The 25304-nt window shown below is 48.3% G+C and overlaps 1 protein-coding gene across 1 annotated transcript in view; it reads left to right on the top strand.

Moving 5' to 3' along the window:
- LOC135918841 (uncharacterized) overlaps positions 1-25304 on the top strand; it is a 206176-nt gene that overhangs the window by 904 nt on the left and 179968 nt on the right. Inside the window, exon 2 of the mRNA XM_070526429.1 lies at positions 1784-1960. Within this exon, the coding sequence (XP_070382530.1) occupies positions 1836-1960 (125 nt within the window). The 5' untranslated portion in view covers positions 1784-1835. The remainder of the gene's footprint in view (positions 1-1783; positions 1961-25304) is intronic.

Below are 25304 nucleotides of genomic sequence, written 5' to 3'. Positions count from 1 at the left end.
GCCTAAAACAGAAGACGTTATTCTTCTCCAGCATTTTAATCTTTCTCTCGCCAGACTCATCTCGAATATCAGAGGGGTCGCGATCTTCCATGATTACTCTTCGCGTGCTATTAAGAGTCAAACGACCCATACACAAATGTTGACTCTTGTTTTGTGACTCTACCCGCGCGAAAATGGGTCTTCGTAAGAAAAAAGAGAGTCAAGTGGCCGTGACTCACTTTTTACTCTCTTTTTTCTTAGAGTGTAGATGGACTAGAAGGGTGCAGTTACGTCGTGGAAGGTCGGGCCAGAATACGGAGCTGTAGATTAGGGGCAGGGTATAAAGGCGTGAACTTGTGAACTCGGATGAATTCAATTGAGCTAATGTCAGGTCACGCGTAAGTGCGGAAATTTTTTTGGCCACATCGGTGCTTGAAAGAGGAATGGAAACGCAGTTGGTGCCGTCACGGGCAGATCGGGCAGCTGCGTCTGCTTGATCATTGCCATTTTTGACACAGTGACTAGGAAACCACTGATACACTATATCGTGTCGTTCGTCAGCTATGCGATGGTGGACTTCTCTGATCTCACCGACGAGCTGCTCATGTGATCCATGGCGCAGTGCTGAGAGTACACTCTCTAGGGCTGCCTTGGAATCACAGAAGATTGACCCTGCATAAGGGGCTTCCTCCTGAATGAAATGAAGAGCCGCACGCAGGGCTTCCCTTTCAGCAGCTGTAGTTGATGATACATGGGAGGTTTTAGCTCATGAATGGCTCGAAATACTTCCGATCTGAAACAAACTAGGGGGTGACGTGCTTGTGGGTGTTCCTTGTGCTACTGACGCCGACACAGTGCGCCATGCCATATTACATATGTCAAATTATTTCCTCTACAGAGACTGAGGCGATGATTGGTGCTAAGTCGTCGTCCTCCTGAAGGCCTTTGGGGAGACCTTGTTGAGAAAAAAAAGCGATTTTCCTCATTTTGGGACACGCTGTCAAGAGGATTCCATCGGAGAGCATTGGCGATGTTGTTTAACCCCCCAGCACGGTGGCGCAGGTCAAAATTGTACTGCAAACTTATGCTTTAGCTGCTGTTAAGGAAACATCCATATTATTGCAGCATTATCGATCGTGACTGTTAACTTGCGCCCAAGGAGGTAGTGACGGAATTTATAATCGGCATTCAATACCACCGATAGACATTGCAGCACATTGGAGTGGTAGTGGGGCTGAGTATCTGAAAGTTTGGCGCTCGCATACGCGGCAATAAGTTCGATGCCATTAGGGTCACGTTGCACTAGCACTGTCCCAAGATCCATGTGGCTGACATCAATGTGTACTTCCGTAGTCCAGCCGTCATTAGAGTGACTTAGTACGGGACAGTCAGTTAAATCCTGTTTTAATGTTTGAAAACCGATTTCTTGTGGGGCGCTCCATTTGAAACAAGCGCCCTTTTAAGTAAATCGGTCAGGGAACCAGCGGTCGATGAGAAGTGGAGAATAAAGCGGCCTAAATACGAAGGAATGCTCACAAACGACTGAATTTGTTTCAGACAAGTTAGTGTGGGATATTCTGCTACAGCAGCAATTCGGTCAATGAGCGGCTGGTTGCCGTTTGGAGAGGTAGTATGAAATCTTCGAGAGACCAAACTGGCACTTCTCGCGGTTAAACCGAAACTGAGCCTCATAAAGCGTGTGTGGTAATTCATCCAAATTGTGCAGATGTTGTTCTTCTGTTGCTCTTCTACAATACTGTAACAAGTCGGTTAACTATCTGTGTTGAACTCTTTCTACTTGCAGCAAGATCCTGTGGCGCACGCTTCGGCTTTGCTCGTTCTTGCTGCTGGCATGCATGTTCTTGTACCAGGCGTCGCGTATCACCGATGAGTACCTCGCCTACCCAACCGCCGTGGATGTCAAGATGGAGGGGCAAGGCACGCTCAAGTATCCTGGTATCAGCTTCTGCGTCACCAATTGGTAAGTTCCGTCTTTAATACCTTGGTATCCAATCCTTTTTGAACCGCAGCTTTCTTTGCTTTTCCTCCGAATTTTTCATTGCTGCGGCTGCTGCCGCCGCTGTCTTGCACGCCGCGTCGGGAAGTGCTTCAGAACATGCAATACATGGCAGGAGCATACTTTGTACCGACGTGCAACATTACAGAGGGGACCTAGATAGAATGGTAGAGAGGAGGTAGTGAGAGGAGGGAGAAAATAGGTAGAACAGACGCCGTCTCAGAACGAATGATTAACAGTCTTGCATCTCTTTAGTTGCAGCTCCCATACATGGGGAGGGGTGAGCTCGCACGAACCACACAAAATAAGCTTGCCGGGCACCACGGCCTGGTTTTAGTAATTATGACTAGGGGTGCTGAGCATCAATTGAGCGTAAATCATAAGGCGAGAGCTTTAGGAAGTACGCTTCTAATATTCGTAATTAGGAAGAAAATACTGCTATCGCGTGAATATTTGGGCTCGGTTAACGTAACGAGTGCAGATGTGCGTCAATCCGCAACACTTCATAAAACACGCGTTGCCTGATTGCCATCAATGTGCTATACGTAAGCGTCATTATTGATGAGCAGTTTATTAAAAACCACCCTAAACTTACCACCTTCTTATGATAAGTACTTTTCTAATTTTCTTGCGGGTAATTAAAACATGTGAAGCTGGAACTGTCACTGAGGCAGTATTAAGCGAGTTAACGTATTAAGAAAAAAATCTGCCATAAAAGACGCACACAGGAAACATACAAGAAGACAGGAAAGAGGCTGGACTACTAGAAGCTTATCGACAGAAAGGGGCTGTAATTTATAAAGGGCACTTTGTGACAGGACCATCGCACAATCGGCTTATCACATCCAACCGTAAAGGAAAAGCCAATAAATTCCAAAGGCCGCATGTACCTTCTGTGTGCCGAGGGATCTCACATATACTTTTCCCTGAGCTCAGTGAAGAATATGTTAGCAATACCGATGTTATATAATCGTAGCAAAGCAGAGTCACAAATCATAGCAAAAGTAGAGTCAAAACCAAGTAACAACTAAACAAATGCAAGAGTACAAAAAAGCAGTAAAACAACACCCAGGATCACTTATAGTGCCTAAGGCAACCATCAGACCAAACACACTACGCAGAACTGAATATCATGTCACGCCTAGCAAATTACTTATTAAGTCTATGATTACAAGAAAGATCCCATGAAGTCAATTTTCTTTCTTCGTAGGGCAACCGACGAGTCACTGCAATCTGCTGCCCCTTTTTTACCAATAAGAAAGGCGTCGAGTACCTCACGTGTCAACTTATCGGGACTTCTGCCCAGTATCCTGATATCACCAAGTACCGGCTTACACTTTTACTCATTGCAGTGAAGGGGCAAATTCGACCTAGTTTCCCTTTTTTCACGATTTATGGTTCCGCCACTTTATCGGTGATACACTAGCCCGTTTGTCCAGTATAGACCCGTCCACATTTCAGTGGGATTTCATTCACAACACCAACGACAGTCCACAAAAGGCTCACCATGCTTCTTATCGTCCTGGAGCTGCTTCTTCCTTCCGATGCGCGCGCATAATCCCTTCAGGTTTCTTGGGGCTGAGAAAACAACAGGTACTTCGTACCTGACCGCAACCTTTTCGGTCTGTGCGCCACGCGGTGCGTAGAGTTGATCACTTGTGGTCGCCGTTGTCCTGGCTTGGATCTGGTTTTCTTCCTTTAATTTTTTTGTAGTAGGATCTCTGCCACCGCAGTTATGTGAGAGCGTGGGAAGCCCGCCCTTTGAAGTCTGCCAATCTGAATGGTAAAGCTAGTCTTAACCATGTGAGCACAGGACTTAGTCAAAGTAGATCCTAAGCAAATAAAGGCGATAGCCCTTTTACCAATCTTAGAATGTGTGGAACAATAAGAAAACAATTTTTTCTTTGCTCGGTAAAGATACGTCCAGCTGACACGCACTCCTAAACACTTACTGTTAACATTCAAAAACTGCAAACAATTGTTGACCGGGAAATCGTAGATGAGGGAAAAGCCTCTCCTTAGTATTTAAACAGACATAACATTCTTTCTACCAAACTGGCATGTGTGGCTTAGTCACTGGCAACTGGCTTAGTCAGTTCCTAAAATAAAAAAAAAAAGTGAACACACCTAAACATTCGCATGACTGAGCCATTGGCAATAGAGGATGCCAAGGCATCGTCGATGAAAGCTAAAAATATTGTTACGATGAGTTGCGAAGATATGGTTTTATTTACAGGAGATGGACGATGGTCGTAGCGTGATCGCAGCGCAACCCGGCCTCTCAAGCTCCTTTCTCTTCGTCTTCTCCTTCTTCTCTTCTTGTCCATGCCTTTCGTATCTGTTTCATTTCCCCGCAAGCAGACGAAGCCCGTGGGGTGAGTCAGGATGAACAAGAAGTGTAGAAAGGCTTCAGGCGAGCAATATGAGTCAGCTGAGTTCTGCTTGATCGCCGACCATTGCACAGTAGGCGAGCAATGACGTATGGGAGTTCGCTCAGGTGGTCCACAACTACAAATGGGCCTGAATATTGTGACAAGAACTTTTGGCACAATCCACGCTTGCGTTGCGGTGTCCAAAGAAGGACTAAGTCACCTTTTTGCAGCGATACTTGTACGTGACGGTCGTCGTATCGCTCTTTCGAACGACTTTGCGAGGCCAGAGTACGAAGACGAGCTATTCGATGCGCTTCTTCGGCGAGACGCAAAGTCTTCTATACAGAATCATCACTGTGCAGAACGAAGGGTGAGAAAGTGTCCAGAGGGCTTCGCGGTAACCTTGCATGCAGGAGATAAAATGTGCTATAGTTCGTGATTTCTTGCTTCGCCGTGTTGTATGCATAAGTGATGAAGGGCAGCACGTCGTCCCAGTTCTTATGATTGGAGGAGACGTACATGGCAAGCATGTTAGTCAGCGTTCTGTTTGTCCTTTCAACGAGGCCATTGGTCTGTGGTTGATACGGCATGGAATGACGAAACTGTGAAGTGCACAAACGAAGTAACTATTCAATGGCATCAACCGTGAACTGGCGACCACGGTCGCTGATGATGACACGTGGTGGGCCATGATGAAGGACCACGGAACGGAGCAGGAAGACCGCCACGCAAGCAGCGGTGGAAGACGGTATGGCTGCAGTTTCTGCATACCGTGTAAGATGGTCTACGCAGACAATTATCCAGCGGTTCTTATTGTTAGATAACGGGAATTGACCCAAAAGGTCAATGCCTACTTGCTCGAACGGCGTTCTGGGCGGTGTCCATGGCTGAAGGGGACCCGGAGCTGCGGTGGTCGGTCGCTTGTGACGTTGGCATGTTTCACAACCAGCGACATAGCGCCTGGTTGTTTCGTACATCTTGGGCCAGAAAAAAGCGCTCCTGCGTGCGGTGCAGCGTTCGTACGAAGCCGAAATGGCCGGATGTCACATCGTCATGCATGGCGCGTAGAACGTCGGAGCGGAGACTCTCGGGGACAACAAGCAGAAAACGCGCTCCATGCCCGGAATAATTAGTTTTGTACAGCAATTTATCACGGACAGTAAAGCGACAGCTGTCTTTGGAAGTACGGGCGGCGACAAAAAGCCGATCAAGGATAACATCATCCCGTTGTTCTCGCTGAAAGTCTGCCGCTTCAGGGAACGTAGGAGTAACAGCAGCGAGACAGTCGTCAAAATTCTCAGCGTCGCAGTCGGTAGTCGCAAGAGGAATCCGAGAGAGGCAGTCTGCGTCAGCGTGACGACGGCTACTCTTGTACGATACCACAAAGTCGTATTCCTGGAAGCGCAGCGCCCAACGTGCGAGGCGACCAAAGGGATCACGCAAACCGACCAGCCAGCATAAAGAATGATGGTCGGTGATAAGCTTGAATGGTCTACCATAAAGATAACATCGAAACTTTTGTACGGCGAAAATGGCTGCCAGGCATTCCTGTTCCGTAACCGTATAATTGCGTTCAAATTTGCTCAGACAACGGCTGGCATATGCGACCACATGTTCTGCGCCACTGTGACGTTGTACAAGCACCGCTGGTATCCTGATTCCACTAGCATCAGTGTGAACTTTAGTCGGGCAAGATGGATCGAAGTGACGCAAGAGGGGTGCTGACGTTAGTATAAACTTCAGTTGAGAGAACGATGCGTCACACTCTGGTGTCCAATCGAAGGATGCATTTTGTCGCAAAATACTTGTCAACGGGTAAACGATGTCGGCAAACCGGGGAACAAAATGACGAAAATACGAACATAGGCCAATGAATGAGCCGAGTTCTCGTGCTGACTGCGGTGGCTTGAAGGAGCTCACTGCTTCAATCTTACGAGGATCGGGTATGACGCCATCATTGTCGACTAAGTGTCCCAGGACCAGTGTTTGATGTTCGCCGAACCGACACTTCTTTGAGTTTAGGACCAGTACAGCTTTCTCAATGCAGTCGAGAACGAGGCTGAGGCGTTCGTTATGTTCTTCAAACGTGCGGCCAAAGATTACAACATCATCGAGGTAACACATGCATATTTCCCACTTTACACCACGTAGTACTGTGTCCATGAATCTTTCAAAGGTGGCAGGAGCATTGCAAAGGCCAAAAGGCATAACATTAAATTCGAATAGGCCAATTGGAGTCACGAAAGCGGTCTTTTCCTTGTCGGCAGGATCCATAGGTATTTGCCAATACCCCGATCGCAAATGAAGTGTTGAGAAGTAAGAAGCAGCGTGTAAGCAATCAATGACGTCATCGATCCGCGGTAGTGGATAGACATCCTTCCTCGTCACTGCATTTAGATGTCTATAATCCACGCAGAATCTCCAGGAGCCATCTTTCTTTCAGACCAGCATTACTGGGGCTGCCCATGGGCTAGATGACTCTTGAACAACACCTTTGTTCATCATCTCCTTGACTTGCTCGGCAATAAATTTGCGCCCGGACGATGCCACTCGGTTGGGCTTCTGGCGGATATGGGGTGTGCTGAGCCGGTATCTATTCTTTTACGAGCGCTGGACGACGGTGAATGAAGGGGTGCATCCCCATGCGTGAAGTCGAATGCAGCCTCATGCCTGGCAAGGACTTGTACCAGTGCTTGCCGTTCCGATGTACCGAGAGCCTTGCTGATCATGCCAAGCATTAGCTCCTCAGAATGGCGATTATTGCAAGGAGAGCAAGCTGTAGAGACGTCCGTAGTTAGTGCCGCTGTTGGGCTACATGCGGCTTTATAGAAAAGAGCGATTTTCATACCGCGAGAAAGGACAACCGGCGTGGCGGAACAGTTCAGCGCCCACAATGTGGCGACTCCTTTCGTCATGCACACGACAGAGCAGGGCACAAGTATATTTTGTGTGCAGCCACGTATATAGACGCGGCTGCTGTCGGGGCGCGAGTTCATAATCCTCAGTGCCTCTCGCCGCAGAATACGGAGAGAAGGATGCCACGTTTGGCTCGAAATCTGGTGATAGGCGGAAGCTGTGAGTGCCTGGATGTGTCACTTGCGAGTGCAGACTTAGCTCTTCCCGAACTATTTGTCGGATCGTTGATGCCAGATCGAGGGGCTGGTTGGTGTCCACGCTTGCAACTGTCGTCACATTGGCTAGCCTGCCAAACTTCGGCGTGATGCGCCTTGTCTTCATTTGCTAGAAAGTACGACAATGCCGAATGATGTCAGCGACGGAAGCCAGGTTGTCTTTTGCGACGAGGAAGTTGTAAACATCCTCGGCAATTCCTTTTAGGATGTGCCTGACTTTGTCTTCCGCGGACATTCCAGAGTCCACCATCCTACACAGTTTTATTACTGCCTCCATGTAGGTCGTGCAGGTTTCGCCTGGCACTTGCGCACGTTGCAGTAGCGTCTGTTCTGCCCTTTTCTTTTTCGTTGCGGAGTCGCCGAATCGTTCTTTGATTTCCGAAACAAACCTTCCCCATGTTGTGAACGTTCCCTTGTGGTTGTCGAACCACAACAACGCAGTATCCGTTAGAAAGAACACGACGTTCGAAAGCTGAGAAGCGCTGTTCCACTTGTTAGCGGCACTCACCCGGTTATAATGGATGAGCCATTCCTCGATGTCTTCGTCCGATCTTCCGGCGAAGGGACGCGCATCTCTCAGTTGTAGAACGGAACTGGTCGGCGCAGCAGTTGGAATAGGCCGTTCTTTGTCTGCTTCGTGGGACATATTCAACTCCGGTGGATTCGGTGGGAGTCCAGCAAGGCGACGGCTCCGTCGAGGAACTTGTGATTCAGCCTCCGTCTTCGGGTGTCGATTACTCAGCACCTTCCACGACAACTGTTACGATGAGTTGCGAAGATATGGTTTTATTTACAGGAGATGGACGATGGTCGTAGCGTGATCGCAGCGCAGCCCGGCCTCTAAACCTCCTCGTTCTCTTCGTCTTCTCCTTCTTCTCTCCTTGTCCGTGCCTTTCGTATCTGTTACAATATATTGTATAGCATTCAGGCAACACAAGAGCCCATGCAAATAACACACAGGTAGTTTAATCTCACGAATGAGACTTAACGATGCTCTGCGCGTGCGTCGCGCTTTTGGCGCGAATAACAGAACGACGAAGGTTGGCGACGAATTAGCGTGCGTAACGGCTACCACGAGGAATAAAAGAGAAAGCGCTGTCCCTTTCTGGTCTTCACGGTCTTATGCAGACCCGTAACCCACATACAATTTACGGACCCGATGACACGTCACACTTGGCTCCCAATGGATCGACCTGAGCTCTGAAGACGTTTACCTCTTTTGGATGTGGTCGCATCGCTAGCTGCGCACTTGTTCGGTTCAACCACTGATATAAAAACGGCGCCTTCACCGTGCACTTAAGATAGCGAATGCCCAGTGTTCCATCACGCGTTTAAGCAGTTGGGTGATGCCACCCGAGTGGAAGCCTTCAGGTCAGCCGTGCCCGAAGCAAGTGCCTAAAGACTTAAGTCGTGCAGCTATATCGCGAACTGGCGGAACTCGAAACAAGGTTTCCTGAGAAACACGACACTGCTAAAAAAGTTGATGCTACAAAGGGACTTCCTGGCCCACAGCTGCAGGCAAATGAAAATTTCCTTTATAATCGGCTCGCTCAAATCATAGGACGCATCCAGCGCTTGGAGCGCAAGACGCCTGCAGATTCCGACTGTAATGCTTGGGGTAGGGCATAAAATAGATGGTAGCTGGCCCGTGCCGTCGTCCAACTTATCCACGCTGAGACATTGTTGAAGGGAGAGGCTTGTTCTCATCGAGAAACGAGGAATATGGGATTTATTTACAGTATCTACCGGAGAACGTTACAAATCATCAGTCTAACGTGACTGAAAGAAGAATGCACACTGAGGAGCCACCAACGGCTCCTTAAATACACCATGTCCTGCCTAGATGGTGAGGGAAAATGGCCGTTAAGCCTGCTACAAATTCGGAGCGTTCAAAGTCATCGTTGCTGACCCGCCTTTGAGGGGGAGGGTTTACGCACATTTCCGCACAGGTTTCACTGAACACATCGAGGTGAGTGGGTTCTCGCAGACACGGGTGTTGCCCCGAGCAGGCGCCTCTTCATCCCAGTGTTGACTCCGCAGACAATGGCTGCCGCGACTGTCCATGACTTCCAAGCCCCGTGAGACGGCCGCCAGACATCTTCTCCCAGGAGTTCCACCGCTTCTAACAAGCCGCGGTGGCCACGGCGATTCCACGAACAATACTTGGTTCCCCAACCGCGTTTAGTCATAGCGGCGCCGAGAGGATGTTGATGCGGCACACCGTCGTCTTTACAAAACGAGTCGCCGCGGCAGGTGGGGAAGGCTTCCATGGTCGCTTCTGGTAAGCTCGCCACAGCTGCGGCTGGCTGGCAAAATTTTGTAGGCCGGTACCCTTGCAGGCCGTTCGTAACAGCTCCTCCATGGCCCGGAAAATCTCGACTGGCCAGTGCTGATAACCGCTGGGCAGAAACAGAATGGCGGATGGCAAGGTGGGGATGCCTTGGCTTGCAGCGACCAGCTGTGAAATGATGATACCGCCCCAAAACATCTAACAAGGACAGGCAACTGCAAAACGAACCCCACAACAAAGCTCTGCGCCTTGATTACGTATCTTGGACCTCACTTTAGGCCCGCTAGGCTTTAAAGAAAACAGAAGTGCAGAAACAAAGGCACTGCATTTCGCTACAGCAATTTGCAAGAAATTTCGTGCTCATAAATTGGGCAATCATGGAGTGAGACCTGCTAAATGAGAGGCGGTCTTCTTGGCTTAACAAAATTAACAATAAGAACCCCAAAATTTAGGCGGGATCCCTAAACGCAGAATTCAAATTAGCCTGCTCAAACCATACGCATTGCTATCCAGTCCCCTTCTTGTATATAACGGAGAAGTTGTACTCTCGGAGAGTGACGCTCCACCGGAGCAAGTGGCCATTCTTGTGTGACATTTGATTGAGCCACGTCAGAGGACAGTGGTGGCTCTCGAAGATGAACCTCGCTCCGTACAAGTAACATGACAACTTCTGGGCTGCCCAAACTAAGCAAGCACATTCCTTCTCTGAAGCGCTGTAGGCTTCCTCTCTTGCAGTTAGTTTACGGCTGGCATAGAGGATAGGATGTTCCTCGTTATCGTCGCCAACCTGACTAAGTACCACGCCCGTGCTCCTGTCGCTTGTGTCACACTGAACTATGAATTCCTTTGCGTAGTCTGGCGCGCGAAGCACAGGACGAGAAACCAATAGCGTTTTCAAATTTTGGAAAGCCTTCTCTTTGTCCTTATCCCAGTTCATGCTATTCGGTGCTCCCTTTCGGAGGGCGTCCGTTAAAGGACTTCTCATTGGCGAGTAATTCGGAATGTACCGTTGATAGTACCCCACAAGTGCCAAAAATGAACGAATGTCTGTTTTCGATCGCGGCTGTGAAAATTCTTCAATCGTAGCTATTTTCAGCTCGGCCGGCCGTCTCGTGCCCTGACCAACAACGTGGCCCAGATAAGTAACCTGCGATCAGCCAAACCTACACTTTTCCGCTTTCATCGTTAAGCCGGCTTTCCTCAACCGTGAGAACATCTGCTTGAGGGGCGATACGTGCTCTTTCCAGCTGTCCGATAAAATTGCTACATCATCAAGGCATGGCAAGGCGAACTCCTGCAAATCTTTTTGGACAACATCCATTAATCTGAGCAGCTAAATGGCGCGTTCTTCAGCCCGAAGCTGAGTGCGAGAGGGTGAAAAGTGCCTGCAGGTGAGATAAATGCGGCAGAGCGGCTGGCACTTTCTGAAAGGGGAACTTGCCAGTTCTCCAGCACGAGATGTATCATCATCATCATCATCATCATCATCATCATCATCATCATCATCATCATAATCATCATCATCATAATCATCATCATCATTATCATCATCATCAGCCTGGTTACGCCCACTGCAGGGCAAAGGCCTCTCCCATACATCTCCACCAACCCCCATTAATGTACTAATTGTGGCCATGTCGTCTCTGCAAACTTCTTAATCTCATCTGCCCACCTAACTTTCTGCCGCCCCCTGCTACGCTTCCCTTCCCTTGGAATCCAGTCCATAACCCTTAATGACCATCGGTTATCTTCCCTCCTCATTACATGTCCTGCCCATGCCCATTTCTTTTTCTTGATTTCGACTAAGATGTCATTAACTCGCGTTTGTCCCCTCACACAATCTGCTCTTTTCTTATCCTTTAACGTTACACATATTCTTTTTTCCATAGCTCCTTGCGTCGTCCTCAATTTCAGTAGAACCCTTTTCCTAAGCCTCCAGGTTTCTTCCCCGTAGGTGAGTACTGATAAGACACAGCTGTTATACATTTTTCTCTTGAGGGATAATGGCAACCTGCTGTTCATGATCATGACCATTGATCAGTTCATGAACGGATCATGAACTCATTGATCGGCTTCTTATGTACCAGTTTCTTCCGTTCCTTCCGCAGGTCTAGGCTAATTCGAGTCCTTACCAACCAGTGGTCACAGCAGCGCACCTTGCCGAGCACGTCCACATCTTGTATGATACCAGGGTTAGCGCAGAGTATGAAGTCTATTTCATTTCTAGTCTCGCCGTTCGGGCTCCTCCACGTCCACTTTCGGCTATCCCGCTTGCGGAAGAAGGTATTCATTATTCGCATATTATTCTGTTCCGCAAACTCTACAAATAACTCTCCCCTGCTATTCCTAGTGCCTATGCCATATTCCGCCACTGCCTTGTCTCCAGCCTGCTTCTTGCCTAGCTTGGCATTAGAGTCGCCCATTATTATAGTGTATTTTGTTTTCACTCTACCCATCGCCGATTCCACGTCTTCATAGAAGCTTCCGACTTCCTGGGATGTATAGTTGAAATTTATTTAGGACGAGATGTATAGTTGAAATTTATTTAGCAGCGCTAGCTCTTTTAATTCGTTTTTCAATGTTGGGTATTGGGTACAGCTGATCCCTAGTGATGGCATTTAACTTCCTCTAATCAATACACGGACGAGGGTCCTTGTTAGGGATTTCTACCAGTATTAGCGGTGATGTGTAGTCCCTCTCAGCAGGCTCAATAACTCCCAACTCCAGCATGCGCTGTATCTCTGCCTCCATAATTTCTCTATGTCATGGAGACACCCTGTAAGGCTTTGATTTTACGGGTTTTGTTGATAGCTCTATTTCATGCGTTATTAGTTCAGTTCTACCTGGTGGATCGCAGAATCTCGATATATTCCCCTAACACCCCTTTCAGCTCATCTTGCTGCTCGAGTCTAAGAGCGTGCGAGCTTACCGAATGTTTTACTAGTCCTTCTAGGCTGATTTCAGAGCTGGAGGTCGCCTTATACTCCATAAACTTGGTACTAATGTCATCCTGCTGTTTGATGGTACAGTTAACGAATTCGCTCCGCTTTACGTATGGCTTCATCAAATTGCAGTGGTATATCATCACCTCCTTCCTGCGACCGGGCATTTTCTGAGCATAGTTAGTATCTGAAAGCTTGTGCAACATTTTAACGGGCCCGTATCAGTGAACTTCAAGCTTGTTCTTTCTTGAAGGTTTGAGCCGTTCCAGTAGATTTAGCACGTATCCTACCACTGTTGGACTCTCTCCACGTTTCTACGAAATCTCTCTTAACCTTCTCTGTGGAGAACGGAGTGTCCACCCATACCGTCCGCCCAGTTCTGCTAGGGAGAACCCTGTAGCCTCATGAGGAGCCGTTCGAAATGCAAACAAAGTGGCCGGAAGACAATTCTCCCAGTCCTCCTTGTGTTCGTAACAGAGCGCCCGCACTACTCGCTTTAGCACTGAATTCCACCTCTCTACACTATTTGACTGAGGGTGATAGACGGAACTGTGCATCAACATTATGCAGCACTTTTGCAAGAAGGTGGAAGTCAGTGCGCTGGTGAATACTCACCCTTGATCCGCCTGAATTTCGCCTGGAAACCCAACTCGTGCGAATACTGTCAAAAACGCGTCTACTGCTCGGTGGAGCTGAGCTCTTTCAGAGGCATTGCTTCTGGAAACTTTGTAGCCAGACACAGCATAGTAAACAAGTACCCGTAACCCGACTTGGCTTTGGTAGAGGCCCTACCGTGTCTATCACAAGTCGTCTGAAAAGTTCTGATATTAAGGACACTACCTTTAGTGGAGCTTTCCATGTTTACCTTGTTTTCCCGAGCGCTGGCAGGCGTGGCATGATCTTACAAAATTTTCTACCTCTTTGAAACAGCCAAGCCAGTAGTTATCCCTAAGCAAACTTTCCTTTGGTTTGTTTATGCCTAAGTGGCCAGGCCACCCATTTCCATGACAGACTCAAAAGGTCCTCCCTGTACTTAGTAGATACCGCTAACTGATCTAGTATACTACCCTTTCGGTCTCTGTAGTGCCGATACAACAATCCTCCTCTCTCGTGTATCGTCAAGTTGCACCTAGCAATGCCTTCTTTAGCTGTGTGATGCAGTTTAGCTAAGCTGTCATCCTTCTTTTGGTCGGCTGCCAGTGACTCTTTGTCTAAACGTAAGAGCCGATCAAAGATATTTGAGTCTGGTGATAGTAACAGCCCTGTCTCGCTTACGGGTGCGTGAGCTGGCTCTTCCCGCAGGCGTGAACTTTGACAACCTAGTGATCCACTCTAATGGAGCTGGTGAGCTGGCAGGCTTTCCTCAATCGTATTCCGTCACTGGAGCATAGCTCGGATTAGGTTACTGAAGTTGCCTCTTTTGCTAATTCCGCTGGAGCAGCTTTTGCATTTTCAGCCGAACGCGACTCGATTTTCCGAGCTTGGCCTCACGTCAACGCCCTCTCACAGTTTAAGTCCTTTGTCATGTAGTAACTGATCCGACCGATTCGAAAAATTGTACGGGTACTGCAGCAACAAAAATTTGGAACCTGCAGCCTCGGTCACGAGCTCCCCGAATGGTCCACTGATTTTCAGTTTGGCCATGGGCAGACACACACTGCGTTCCTCTACAACCTGTTTGATCCATGCTACTTCTCCCGTGAAGTCATCTACCTTCACGTAAGACGGATAGACAATGTCAATAGTGGCGGCACTGACTCGCAGCGCCGGCATGGTTTACCATTACCTTGCAGATCATGAATATATGGGCTTAAAGGTTCCATATTTTCGTCTTTTTGATCCACGTAGGAGAAAGCTACGCTAGGCTTCCCGCAGTTTGCAGCGATATGTCCCAGTTTGTGGCACTTATAGCAGCGAATCGGTCTGAAAGATTCGAACTTTCTTTTCTGCTCTTGTTGTACGGAGTTCCCTCGTTTGATTTCCCCTCTCTCATTTCTGAAGGCTTTTCCTCCACGTCTACAGGCTCCGGTCGTCTAGACTGCGAACCCTTTTTGAACGGAAATGGTTTCCCTGGTCCATTTCGACTATCGCAATTTCCGTCCTCGGCGTCCAGCTTTCAACGCGTTGCGTACTCTTCGGCTGATTCAGCCACCCTTTCCCCAGTGTTTACATTTCCGCTGTCTTGCACCCACAGCTTCACAGATTGTGGGATGTTTCTGTAAAGCAGTTCTAGAAACATACATTCAATAATCGTGTGTCTGCTCTCGTACGCTTCCGCGCTTTTCAGCAACTCGACTAGGTTTGTCTTTTAAGTCATATGCAAACTCCGGATATCTCTCGCTATCCTTCTTGCCTGTGCTTCTAAATCTCTGCCGAAAAGCTTCGGCTGAAAGGCGGCACTTGTTCAAAAGACTAGCCTTAACCTTTGCATAATCATATGCATCCTAAGCACTGAGTCTGGCGATTACTTCCGCAGCCTCACACGGCAACATAGACAACAAACGCTGTGGCCATGTACTCGGACCAAAGTATATCTTCTCGCAAGTCCTTTCAAAATTTCCGAGGGACAAGCCTATGTCGTTCCCAACCTCAAATGGATTTAACAGCATGTCCATGCGGTATGATCCTGCCTCACTTGATCGCCCCAGAACCACTTCACTTCCTTGAGACCTCTCTAAACGTTTGCTTTCAAGTTCAAGTTGCATTTTTCTCAACTCGCGATCTTGGTTGCGTTCCTTTCTGTCCCGTTGTTCTGTCTCCCGTTCTTCTCTTTTCCTAAAGAGTTACCCAATTTCAATGTCTTCCTTACTGGCCTGTTCGGAAATTATCTGGAATAATTCCGATTTTGGCATTTCCTTGCGTACCTCTAGGCCCAGTTCCTCACCAACAATTAACAATTCGTCTCTCAGCTGTGTCCTTAACTCCATGATTGCTGCTTTACTGCCTTGATGCTGCTCGCTAAACCTATCTAGGAAAAGACAACCTAGCTAATAATCAACAATCTAGCTTCCCTACTGTTTTAACAGAACAACCACAAAATGAAGTCTAGAGAGTCAAAGCAAGAACCAAGCACTCACCGCAGACACAGCACCACGTCGCCAAGTCCATCCCACCGCTGCCACCAGTTGTAATGTTTGGAGTCGGGCTTGAAATCGATGGTAGCTCGCCCATGCCGTCGTCTAACTTATGCACGCTGAGGACGTTGTTGAAAGGAGAGACTTGTTCTCATCGAGAACGTGGAGTATGGGTTTATTTACAGTATTTACATGAGAACGTTACAGTTCATCAGTCTAACATGACTGCAAGAGGAATGCACACTCAGCAGCCGCACAACAGCTGCTTATAAACACTCTGTCCTCCCTAGATTCTTAGGTGAGGGAAAACGGCCGTTCAGCCTACAAACTCGGAGCGTTCAAAGTCATCGTAGCCGACCCGCCTTTAAGGAGGGGGGTTACGCACACTTCCGCAAAGGTTTCACTAACCACGCTGAGGTGAGTGGGTTCTCGGAAACACGGTGCTTTTCCCCGAGCAGGCGCCTCTTCATCCCAGTGTTGACTCTGCAGACAATGGCCCCCTCGTCTGTCCATGACTTCTAAGCTGCGTGAGACGGCAGTGCAAAATATCTTCCAGTAGCTCCCCGGATTTCCACCGTTGCTAACAACCCCTGGCGGCCACGGCGAATCCACGAATAATACTTGGTCCGCCGACCGCGCTTAGTCGTAGCGGCCGCGCTCTCTTGGGGACGCGGCGTATTGTTGTTTTCCCAGACCGAGTCATCGCAGCGGGCCGGGCGCCTTCCAAGGTCTGGTTCTCCGAATATCGCCTCCCGCACCGCTGCGGCTGGCTGGGCATATTTCGTAGGTCGGTACCCTTGCAGGCCGTTCGTAACAACAGGAATTTGCATGGTGCAGAAGGCACCCGCTTCTCCTCCACGTGCACGCACATGCACACACACACACACACACACACACACACACACTTGCTCAATCACACAGCATGACACACACGCACACACTCGATCGGTGCACAACACACAGGAGAGTCAAATCAGTCTGGTCGCAAAGAAGGGGAGTCCGAATGGCCAGGGGGAGAGGTAGAAAGCTCAGTATGCCAGATATAATCATGGAGTTGTGGTGTCGGGCCATACAAGCATGATGGAGCTCAGGCTGTGCTGACCACTTGTTCAGACGCACTGAAGAAGAAAGAGGAGTGCTGTCCAGACAGCCGTCAAGCACAATGCCGAACAGACTAGTGCAATGTTGCACTGGTATTGCAGGGTGTGTCACTTGAGAGGTTTGAGGCAATCCTCGTAGGCTGGCATCAGCTTGCGACAACCGAAAAGACAGGAGCAGAGAGTGCGTGTTTTGCGGCGCTGAACAAGCTTAAGTTCGTTAGCGTTGCGAGTTTGGTACGGGACTATCTGATGATCAGTACTCAAGTCGCGACAGAATGATAGAAATGTTAAGGGCTCGGAGAACCTCAGGCCATCAGGGAAGGGAGACACGGGACACAAACCCGAGAATGTGCCAATGCTTAGATGCAGTGCTGGTGACATATGCGGAAACTTGAGAGAAAAGCTGAATGCTACACCCTGAATGGAAAGGGCCCGAACAGTCTTTATAGAGGTGCCTCCGAGGAAGTAGGTTGGACACGCAGCAGTTTTGTTGTGGCTGCTATGCATGGCAGCACTTTTCTCAGTGCTACTACGAAGTTTGTTATTGCAGGCCCAGTCGTTCACCTTTATGGAATGTATTTATTTCAAGCACATACGCTGTGCATCGGCGTAATGTTGCTGTGGAAGTTATACCTTGTTAATAAATAGCATTCTGCGCAGATGCATTAGTAACTGGGTTTTGAATACATCTTTGTCCTGACTACAATTTATAGTATCGCAGCAAGAAACATTTTAGTAGAAGTTGAAGGGATTCGAGCAGTGTAAGCCTACCGACTGCACAAAGCACTGATGATACCTTTTCACCTTTCCCACAATGCACTCACACCATCTACTTTTCATAAACAAAAAGTGAGATAACAAATAAATCACAGTATCATTGACTCAGTACTTACTGCTTCTGAAGCAGGCATCGAAGGAATCCTAGTATACGGTGCTACATGCATAGGTCTTGCATGATGCAGGTCCTGCTATGCAATGCACATGCTGCAAACAGATTTCTTTTTGCAGTGCTCAAGCATAAGAACACACTGATTCAAACATTACTGCACTGTCGCGTATGCTTCAGTGTGTCAGTGTTGTGGAATGCTGCACGAGCGATTTATCCCCAAGTAGCCCAAAAGACGGATGCACTTGAATGAAGTGAGTGAAGGAGTACAGTGAAATTGTACTGGATTCCCATGCCGAAATTGTACTGAAATGTATTTACATGGCGAATAGAAGAGTACTTCCCATAGTACTTCCCATAGTTCGGACACTAGTGTCTTTCGCTTTCGATAATTATCTTTCCCACTGGAAACAGCACAGAGCTCGCCCATTAAACTTGAGTCACCGACACCACACGAAACACACCGCGGTCAACCACCCCAAGTTCCACAAGGTTCATTCACCACATCAGACATCACACGAATTCAGGAGTGCCATATTTCAAATCTCTGCAGCACCAAACGAAACTGAAAATTCATTCCTTTCGACAGAGTTTCTCACCTGAACTCGCTCAGTCACCAGTTACGAACTCGATGGACGCGCTAGGCCTACGCGTAACGTAAAGAACATAGGCGATAGGCGAGTGCGGATTATTCTGACTTCGGAGCTCGTAAACGTGTTTCCATTCATTTTGGGCACAACAAAATACACATACAATAAGCACAGATGCTGCGGAAATTGTGATTAGGATGGCTGTTTTAGCAGACAATCGCACTGATCCCTGCGGGACCCAGTGGGCAGGTCGGATTAGTCGGCGTCGTTCGAAGTCGCTTCGGATGCACGTCGCACTGCCACAACCCACGGTCGTCGGTCGTGTCGTTGTCGGCCTACTAATACAGCACTGTCTCAGGAACACTGACACGCGCGTCGTGCGTCCGAAAACTCGGGCTATTGTTGGTGCCGGCGCCTTGGCATGGGCGGCCATCATAGGCATAGCAGCTGGAGGCTTCGCAGCCTCCGATTGGTTGACGACTGCGACGCGTCTCAGCCTGCTATTGGTGCACGCTGGCGCAGCTTCGCCTCGCGTCGGCAAACTTCTAGCATCGGCAGTAGACATCATCGCTGCGCGTCGTCACGCTGCGCCGTGTTCCCGACAGACGCTTTTGAAGCTTCGGTGCGTGCCGAAGCTTTCCGACGCGTGCCAGTGGTTGGGGCGTTAGAGGTAACACGGTGTGGGTGGCCGCGCTCCGCGGAGCGCCACGACGGCCGCCACGCGAAGTATTGCGGCGCAAGCGGAATCAGTGCCGGAGGCGGAGTTAGCTGCGCGTTGCCTGCTACGGTTCCTCCTACTTCGCGGCGAGCGGCGAAACCTAGATTGCGAGCGCGCTTTGGAGTACACAAACCTGTCAGCAATGGCGCATCACCCGGTAGTATTATGAATCAATTATTAAAGCACGCAGCCACGCTGCACACCTAAAATTTTAACTGTGCCTTTTACTTCTAAAAGGTCCCTTTTGTCACAGAGGGTCGATTTCAAAATTCGCATGCTAAGGAAGTAAAAAATCACACGACAAACAAGGCATATTATAGAGTTTTAGAAAGGGGGCCCCTATAGTTTGGGGCGCCATAGAGCTTTGCGGGTGTTAGCGCTGGGGCACGCAGGAGTGAATAGCTTTCGAATAGAGTCTTACGTTTGCGGATAGCGTCTTGAGCTCATAGCGCCACTACGGCGTCAAAGAAAAGCTATTGGAAATAATTAAATAAAATATACTATTTTATGATAGGAATAGTAATTTTGACGTCCGTGTATTCACGTTTAATTGCAATTTAGAGGTTATTCTGTAAGCACCAAACTAGTTGCGCTTAGTTTTGAGCAAACCAACTTTCCGTGCCTTCACCAGCCAAGCTTAGCCGTGTTAGGCCTACAAGCCATCAAATTCACAATCGAATTCGGAATCAGTGGCGTCTAAAGAGTTAATCATCATAACACACGCTAGTTGGGAGAAAGCGATAACCGCAGTCACTTCTCCTAGCTTGCACTTCACACGTTACCGCGAATCTAACCCAGTTTAGTGCTTCGTTAGAGCCGCTGCTTCGATGGGTGCCGCCATGTTTGCTGACGCAAAGCTTTTTGGGCTGCTATTTGGGCTCCCGCTAAATCGGTGAAATAGCGTTCCTATCGCAAAACACAAGCGCAGTTTGCGTCTCGCGCATGCGCAGTGGCTTCGACGCTATTTCGTTTGCGCCCCAAAACGTTTGTGGTATGTGGTAAATTATGTGGTAAATACAAAGAAGCGCAAACAACGGCTGCAAATGAAGCTTAGATAAAGTCTCGTTCCTTTCGAGCAGCATGGCTACAGTCTATTGTTCGAGGTGTGCGCCGTGTCGGTTTCTAGTCGTCGGTGGTGCGGCGCCGGGTATTTAATCGGTGGCGGCGCGAAGCCATGTTTCGGTGGCGGCGTCGGCGGCGTGACAAGCTAAACCATAAATTTAAAAAGCGGTTTCACTACAGCCTTCTTTGCTAAACTGGTTGAAAATTTGGGGCATTTCGTACTAAGGGATGAGATGACCAATTACAGAGGGGTTGAAAGGTGAGAGAAATGCAAAATGTTCTGTATATCTTGTTTTTTGGCGCCATATTAAAAAAATGAGGCACATACCTCAAGCGTGTTTGTTGTGTTTATATATTTTGTGCTCCACGAACGTGCAGAACCTATCTTGCTTTCTGCGTCGTAGTCGCAATTATTTTCTTTTTTTTTTGCTATGCCTCGGTTATATTTTTCCATTGCGCAAGGATTCAGTGAATTACTGTAGAATTGCAAAGCCGGCGCCGACGCGCGAGACACTCTATATATTAATCGCACTTCCACTTTTTCTGAATGAGATTGTGTTTATACAATATTCTTTACGAAAAAAAGAAAGAGACCTCTTCTAGCCCACCTTTTGCTTGGTTCAGCCCTTTACCAGTCAAATAATTAGTTGATGTTACAACACAAACATTTCCGATTGGACAGTTTCTAAAATCACTTGTCCTGGTTATTAGTCACCATTTATTCCAAGTAATTTTTCTTTTAACGGCCTTTTCCCGGAATATGAAAGAATTAAAGTACTTTTTTGTGCAGCAGGTGAACAGTTTTCCAGCTGAGGGTATAAAACAAATTCACCCGCTTTGTTAGCGCATCAACAGCTAGGTTGGATAAACTAAGTGCGGATTAGTATGAATGCAGTCATTGCTCATATACGCTATTTCCGAAAAAGACTTGTTAACCTGCATATCGAAACTGTCCTATAGTTCAGTAGAGCTGTCGGTGTCAGTTGCATTCGATTTTCCACACACACACACACCACACACACACACACCACACACACACACACACACACACACACACACACACACACACACACACACACACACTCACACACACACACACACACACACATACTTATATATATCGTAAGCATTTATGCGGACTTCATCTTCATCTGTACAAAGTCATCATCACTCATCGGCTCGTGTTCGTTTTTGCGTCGGCGCCATTTTTCCTTCTTGGAATAAAGCGTCGTCTTAACCGTGGTATTTCAAGTGGTGGAGGCGCTTTAAGATCCCTTCGACCTCAATCCACTTCAAGATCTCTCCTTGAGCTACGTTCGGGACGCCGCTTACGCCAAGAGGCCGCCATGTCGCAAGACCAGACCGCAGCATCCAACATCTCGGTTCAAGTGCCAGCCACCCCCAATCCCAGCCCTGCCAACAACCGGTATCACGACCCTGAAATCTTCTCTGGCTTGCCTGGTGAGGACGTTGAAGACTGGCTCGACAACTACGATCGTGTCAGCAAATACAACAACTGGAACGAGCCATCGAGGTTAAATAACGTGCCATTTTACGTCTCTCAAGTAGCAAAGACATGGTTCCTGAATCATGAGAGAGACTTCCGTGATTGGTCGTCTTTCAGGGAGCAGCTACGGCGGATTTTCGGCACACCCACGGTTCGTTCGGAAGTTGCGAAAAAGAGGCTGTCTGAGCGCGTCCAGCATTATGGCGAATCGTATACCTCGTACATTGAGGACATCCTCGCGCTTTGCCGCCGTGTCGACAGTGCCATGCCAGAACCTGATCGCGTGCGACACCTTCTTATGGGTATCGGATCTACTGCCTTCAACGCACTCGCCGCTCAAAACCCTTCGACGGTGTCGGACGTCATCTCCGTCTGTCAGCGCCTCGACGCCCTGCAGTCAATCCGTTTGCAATCGGACTTTTCCGACAACCGCCTGGCAAACAGTATTGAGCTCCGGTCTATCATTCGAGCCATAATTCGTGAGGAATTGCAAGCGCATGGCTCACCCCCTTGCAGCAGCGCTCACGTGCAACCTGCTTCTACTGACCTGCGCGGTATTATTAAGGAGGAATTGACCTCCCTGCAGAACGCCCAGCATACCAACGCTTCTCGTTGCCCACAACCGGCTTCTTACGCCCAGATTGCTGCAATGCCAGCCGCGCCGTCTCCAATTACACCTCCTGCGCCTGTTCACAATCACCTGGTACCTTTAGTCACCCGAGCTCCGAACCAACCTTACTACTCTGCCTGGCGTTTGTCGAGGCCTATTTGCTACTACTGCGGCTTTCGAGGACATATCTCCCGGTTTTGCTGACGCCGCCAGCAAGACGAACGTCGTGGTTACGCGGCCTTTGAACGCGATGAGCCACCTCCTCGCGTTTACCGCACTTATGACGACAATCCTCCCGTTCGCCGATCTCCATCTCCGGCCGACTTCTCCAACACCGCACACAACACACGTGCCTCGAGACGCCGCTCCCCATCGCCGCTCCGACGTTCTGTTTCGCCACTTCAACCTGTCTCCCAACTCCATGTCCAGTGACCGGAAAACTAACCAGTGCAGTTTTTGGAGGGAAAACTGCATCACCGCGAAGTGCTCCAAGTCCTCCTGAACGTCCTTCGAACATGCTGTTGGTGTCTGTGGAAGGTGTGCCTTTGTTAGCTCTGGTTGACACGGGAGCTACTATATCTGTTATGCGTGCGGACCTGTGCTCTCGTCTGCGGAAAGTGAAGACGCCTTATATTGGATCATCTCTGTTTGGGGCTAATGGAGCAATCATTCGACCATCAGCCCAATGTACAGCACGCGTCTTCATTGATGGTATCTGTCATCACATTAAGTTCGCGATTTTATCATAGAGAAAGAAAAATACAATAAGAGGGGACACTCCCATGGAGCCCAGCGGCCGAATTGACTGCAGCGCACCAAGCCGTCGATGTTAAAACCTGAAGCACACTTCCGGTTTCGGTTTTGTGCGCGCGCGTTTTGAATACTAGCTGGTACACGTGGCGCCTGCTGCGCTGATCCCCTTTTCGTACCATTAATGCGCGTGCTTATTATTTCTACAGGCGCGCGCTGCTTAGGGCGGGAAGCAGCATTTTGTAGGATGTGAAAATATACGGAAAGGCAGCTGTCAGGCAGGGTTTGTACAGCAGTGCCATTTCCAGAAAAGAGATGCTAGGATAAGCTTTCAATGGAATTCCATATTTATTTCATTCCATCAAAATAAAACACTGTGCAGTCCATGTGGCGTAATAAAAAGAATGCTGATACATAACACAAGGCATGAGGCTATGAGTACACTACAGAAGCTTAGAGAAAAACAAAAAGTAATGTTTATTTCACTTCATAAAAAAGCGGCGTTCATACCAATCATACATTTGCCATTCATTTTGCACGGCCAACTGAAAGACAAAAAATGACACGCACATCCACGTATATTTTTGGCGTTTCGTTTCCAATTAACACACAGTTTAGTATGTAGTCTTGCTGAGACCACCACATTGCTTTGCACTTAAATATAAATCCATGCCCTCTACCCCCAAAATAAAACAAACGTGGTATGCAGTCCATTTGGAGCATTAAAACGAATGCTGATACATACAAAACATAAAGCTTTGAATACAATACAGAACCTTAGAGAAAAAGAAAAAATTAATGTTTATCTCGCTTCATAAGAAAGCAGCTTTCACACCAACCATACATCTATCTGCAATACACTTTGCGCGCTGCAAGCAAACTGAAATACAAAAAATGACACGCACATCCACGTATACTGTCGCCGCTGCGTATCCAATTAACCCACAAAGCAGTGTTGCTGAGCACGAAATTGCTTTGCCCTTAATTAAATCCATGCCCCCTCCCCCATCGCTCGTTCCACGAGCTAACACCCCCTACACCCCTCGCACACACATCGTCATGCTTTTGGCATTATATATCCAATTAACACAAGAAGTAGTGTTGCTGAGACCACCGCATTGCTTTGCACTTAAGTATACATCCATGGCCTCTACCCCCAAAATAAAACAAACGTGGTATGCAGTCCATTTGGAGCATTAAAACGAATGCTGATACATACAAAACATAAAGCTTTGAATACAATACAGAACCTTAGAGAAAAAGAAAAAATTAATGTTTATCTCGCTTCATAAGAAAGCAGCTTTCACACCAACCATACATCTATCTGCAATACACTTTGCGCGCTGCAAGCAAACTGAAATACAAAAAATGACACGCATATCCACGTATACTGTCGCCGCTGCGTATCCAATTAACCCACAAAGCAGTGTTGCTGAGCACCAAATTGCTTTGCCCTTAATTAAATCCATGCCCCCTCCCCCATTGCTCGTTCCACGAGCTAACACCCCCTACACCCCTCGCACACACATCTTCATGCTTTTGGCATTATATATCCAATTAACACAAAAAGTAGTGTTGCTGAGACCACCGCATTGCTTTACATTTAAATCCGTGCCCCCTCCCCCCATCCCTCAATCCACAAGCTAACCCCACCCCCCTTCCTCGTGAATACATCCTCATACTTTTGGCATTAGATAGCCAATTAACAAAGTAGTGTTGCTGAGACCACCGCATTGCTTTACATTTAAATCCGTGCCCCCTCCCCCCCATCCCTCATTCCACAACCTAACCCCCCCCCCTCCTCCTCGTGCACACGTCCTCGTATACTTTTGGCGTTATATATCCAATTAACAAAGTAGTCTTGCTGAGACAACTGCATTGCTTTGGGCTTAAATCCTTACCCACTCCTTATCAGCTCAGTAAGGTGTGCAAAATCAATATAGAAGCATTAAACGTTTCAGCCGGACGCAGGCAAGAGTAACATTTTTGAGGCAACCACCAGTGCGCACTGCTCTATACTCTGGCACTTGGTAAAGGTTAAAAGAAATTGTTTTGAGCCTGCTGTGGGTGCCGTGTTCACAAGGAATAGCATTCTGTAGGGCCATGTCCCCCCCCCTCCCCCCGGAGGAGCTGCTGCACCTCCGGAGGGTGCCACCACCCACCACAACCACCCCCGCCCCCCACCACCACCCCCCCGCCCCCCTCCACCTACCACCACACACTTGTAATGTATCAATAGTGTGACCCTGCCAAAATGCTATTCAATTTGAGCAAGG

Source organism: Dermacentor albipictus, chromosome 9 (assembly GCF_038994185.2).
Source record: "Dermacentor albipictus isolate Rhodes 1998 colony chromosome 9, USDA_Dalb.pri_finalv2, whole genome shotgun sequence".
Lineage (NCBI taxonomy): Eukaryota > Metazoa > Arthropoda > Arachnida > Ixodida > Ixodidae > Dermacentor > Dermacentor albipictus.
Note: the sequence above shows the minus strand (reverse complement) of the source record. Positions and strands in the feature narration are given on the sequence as shown.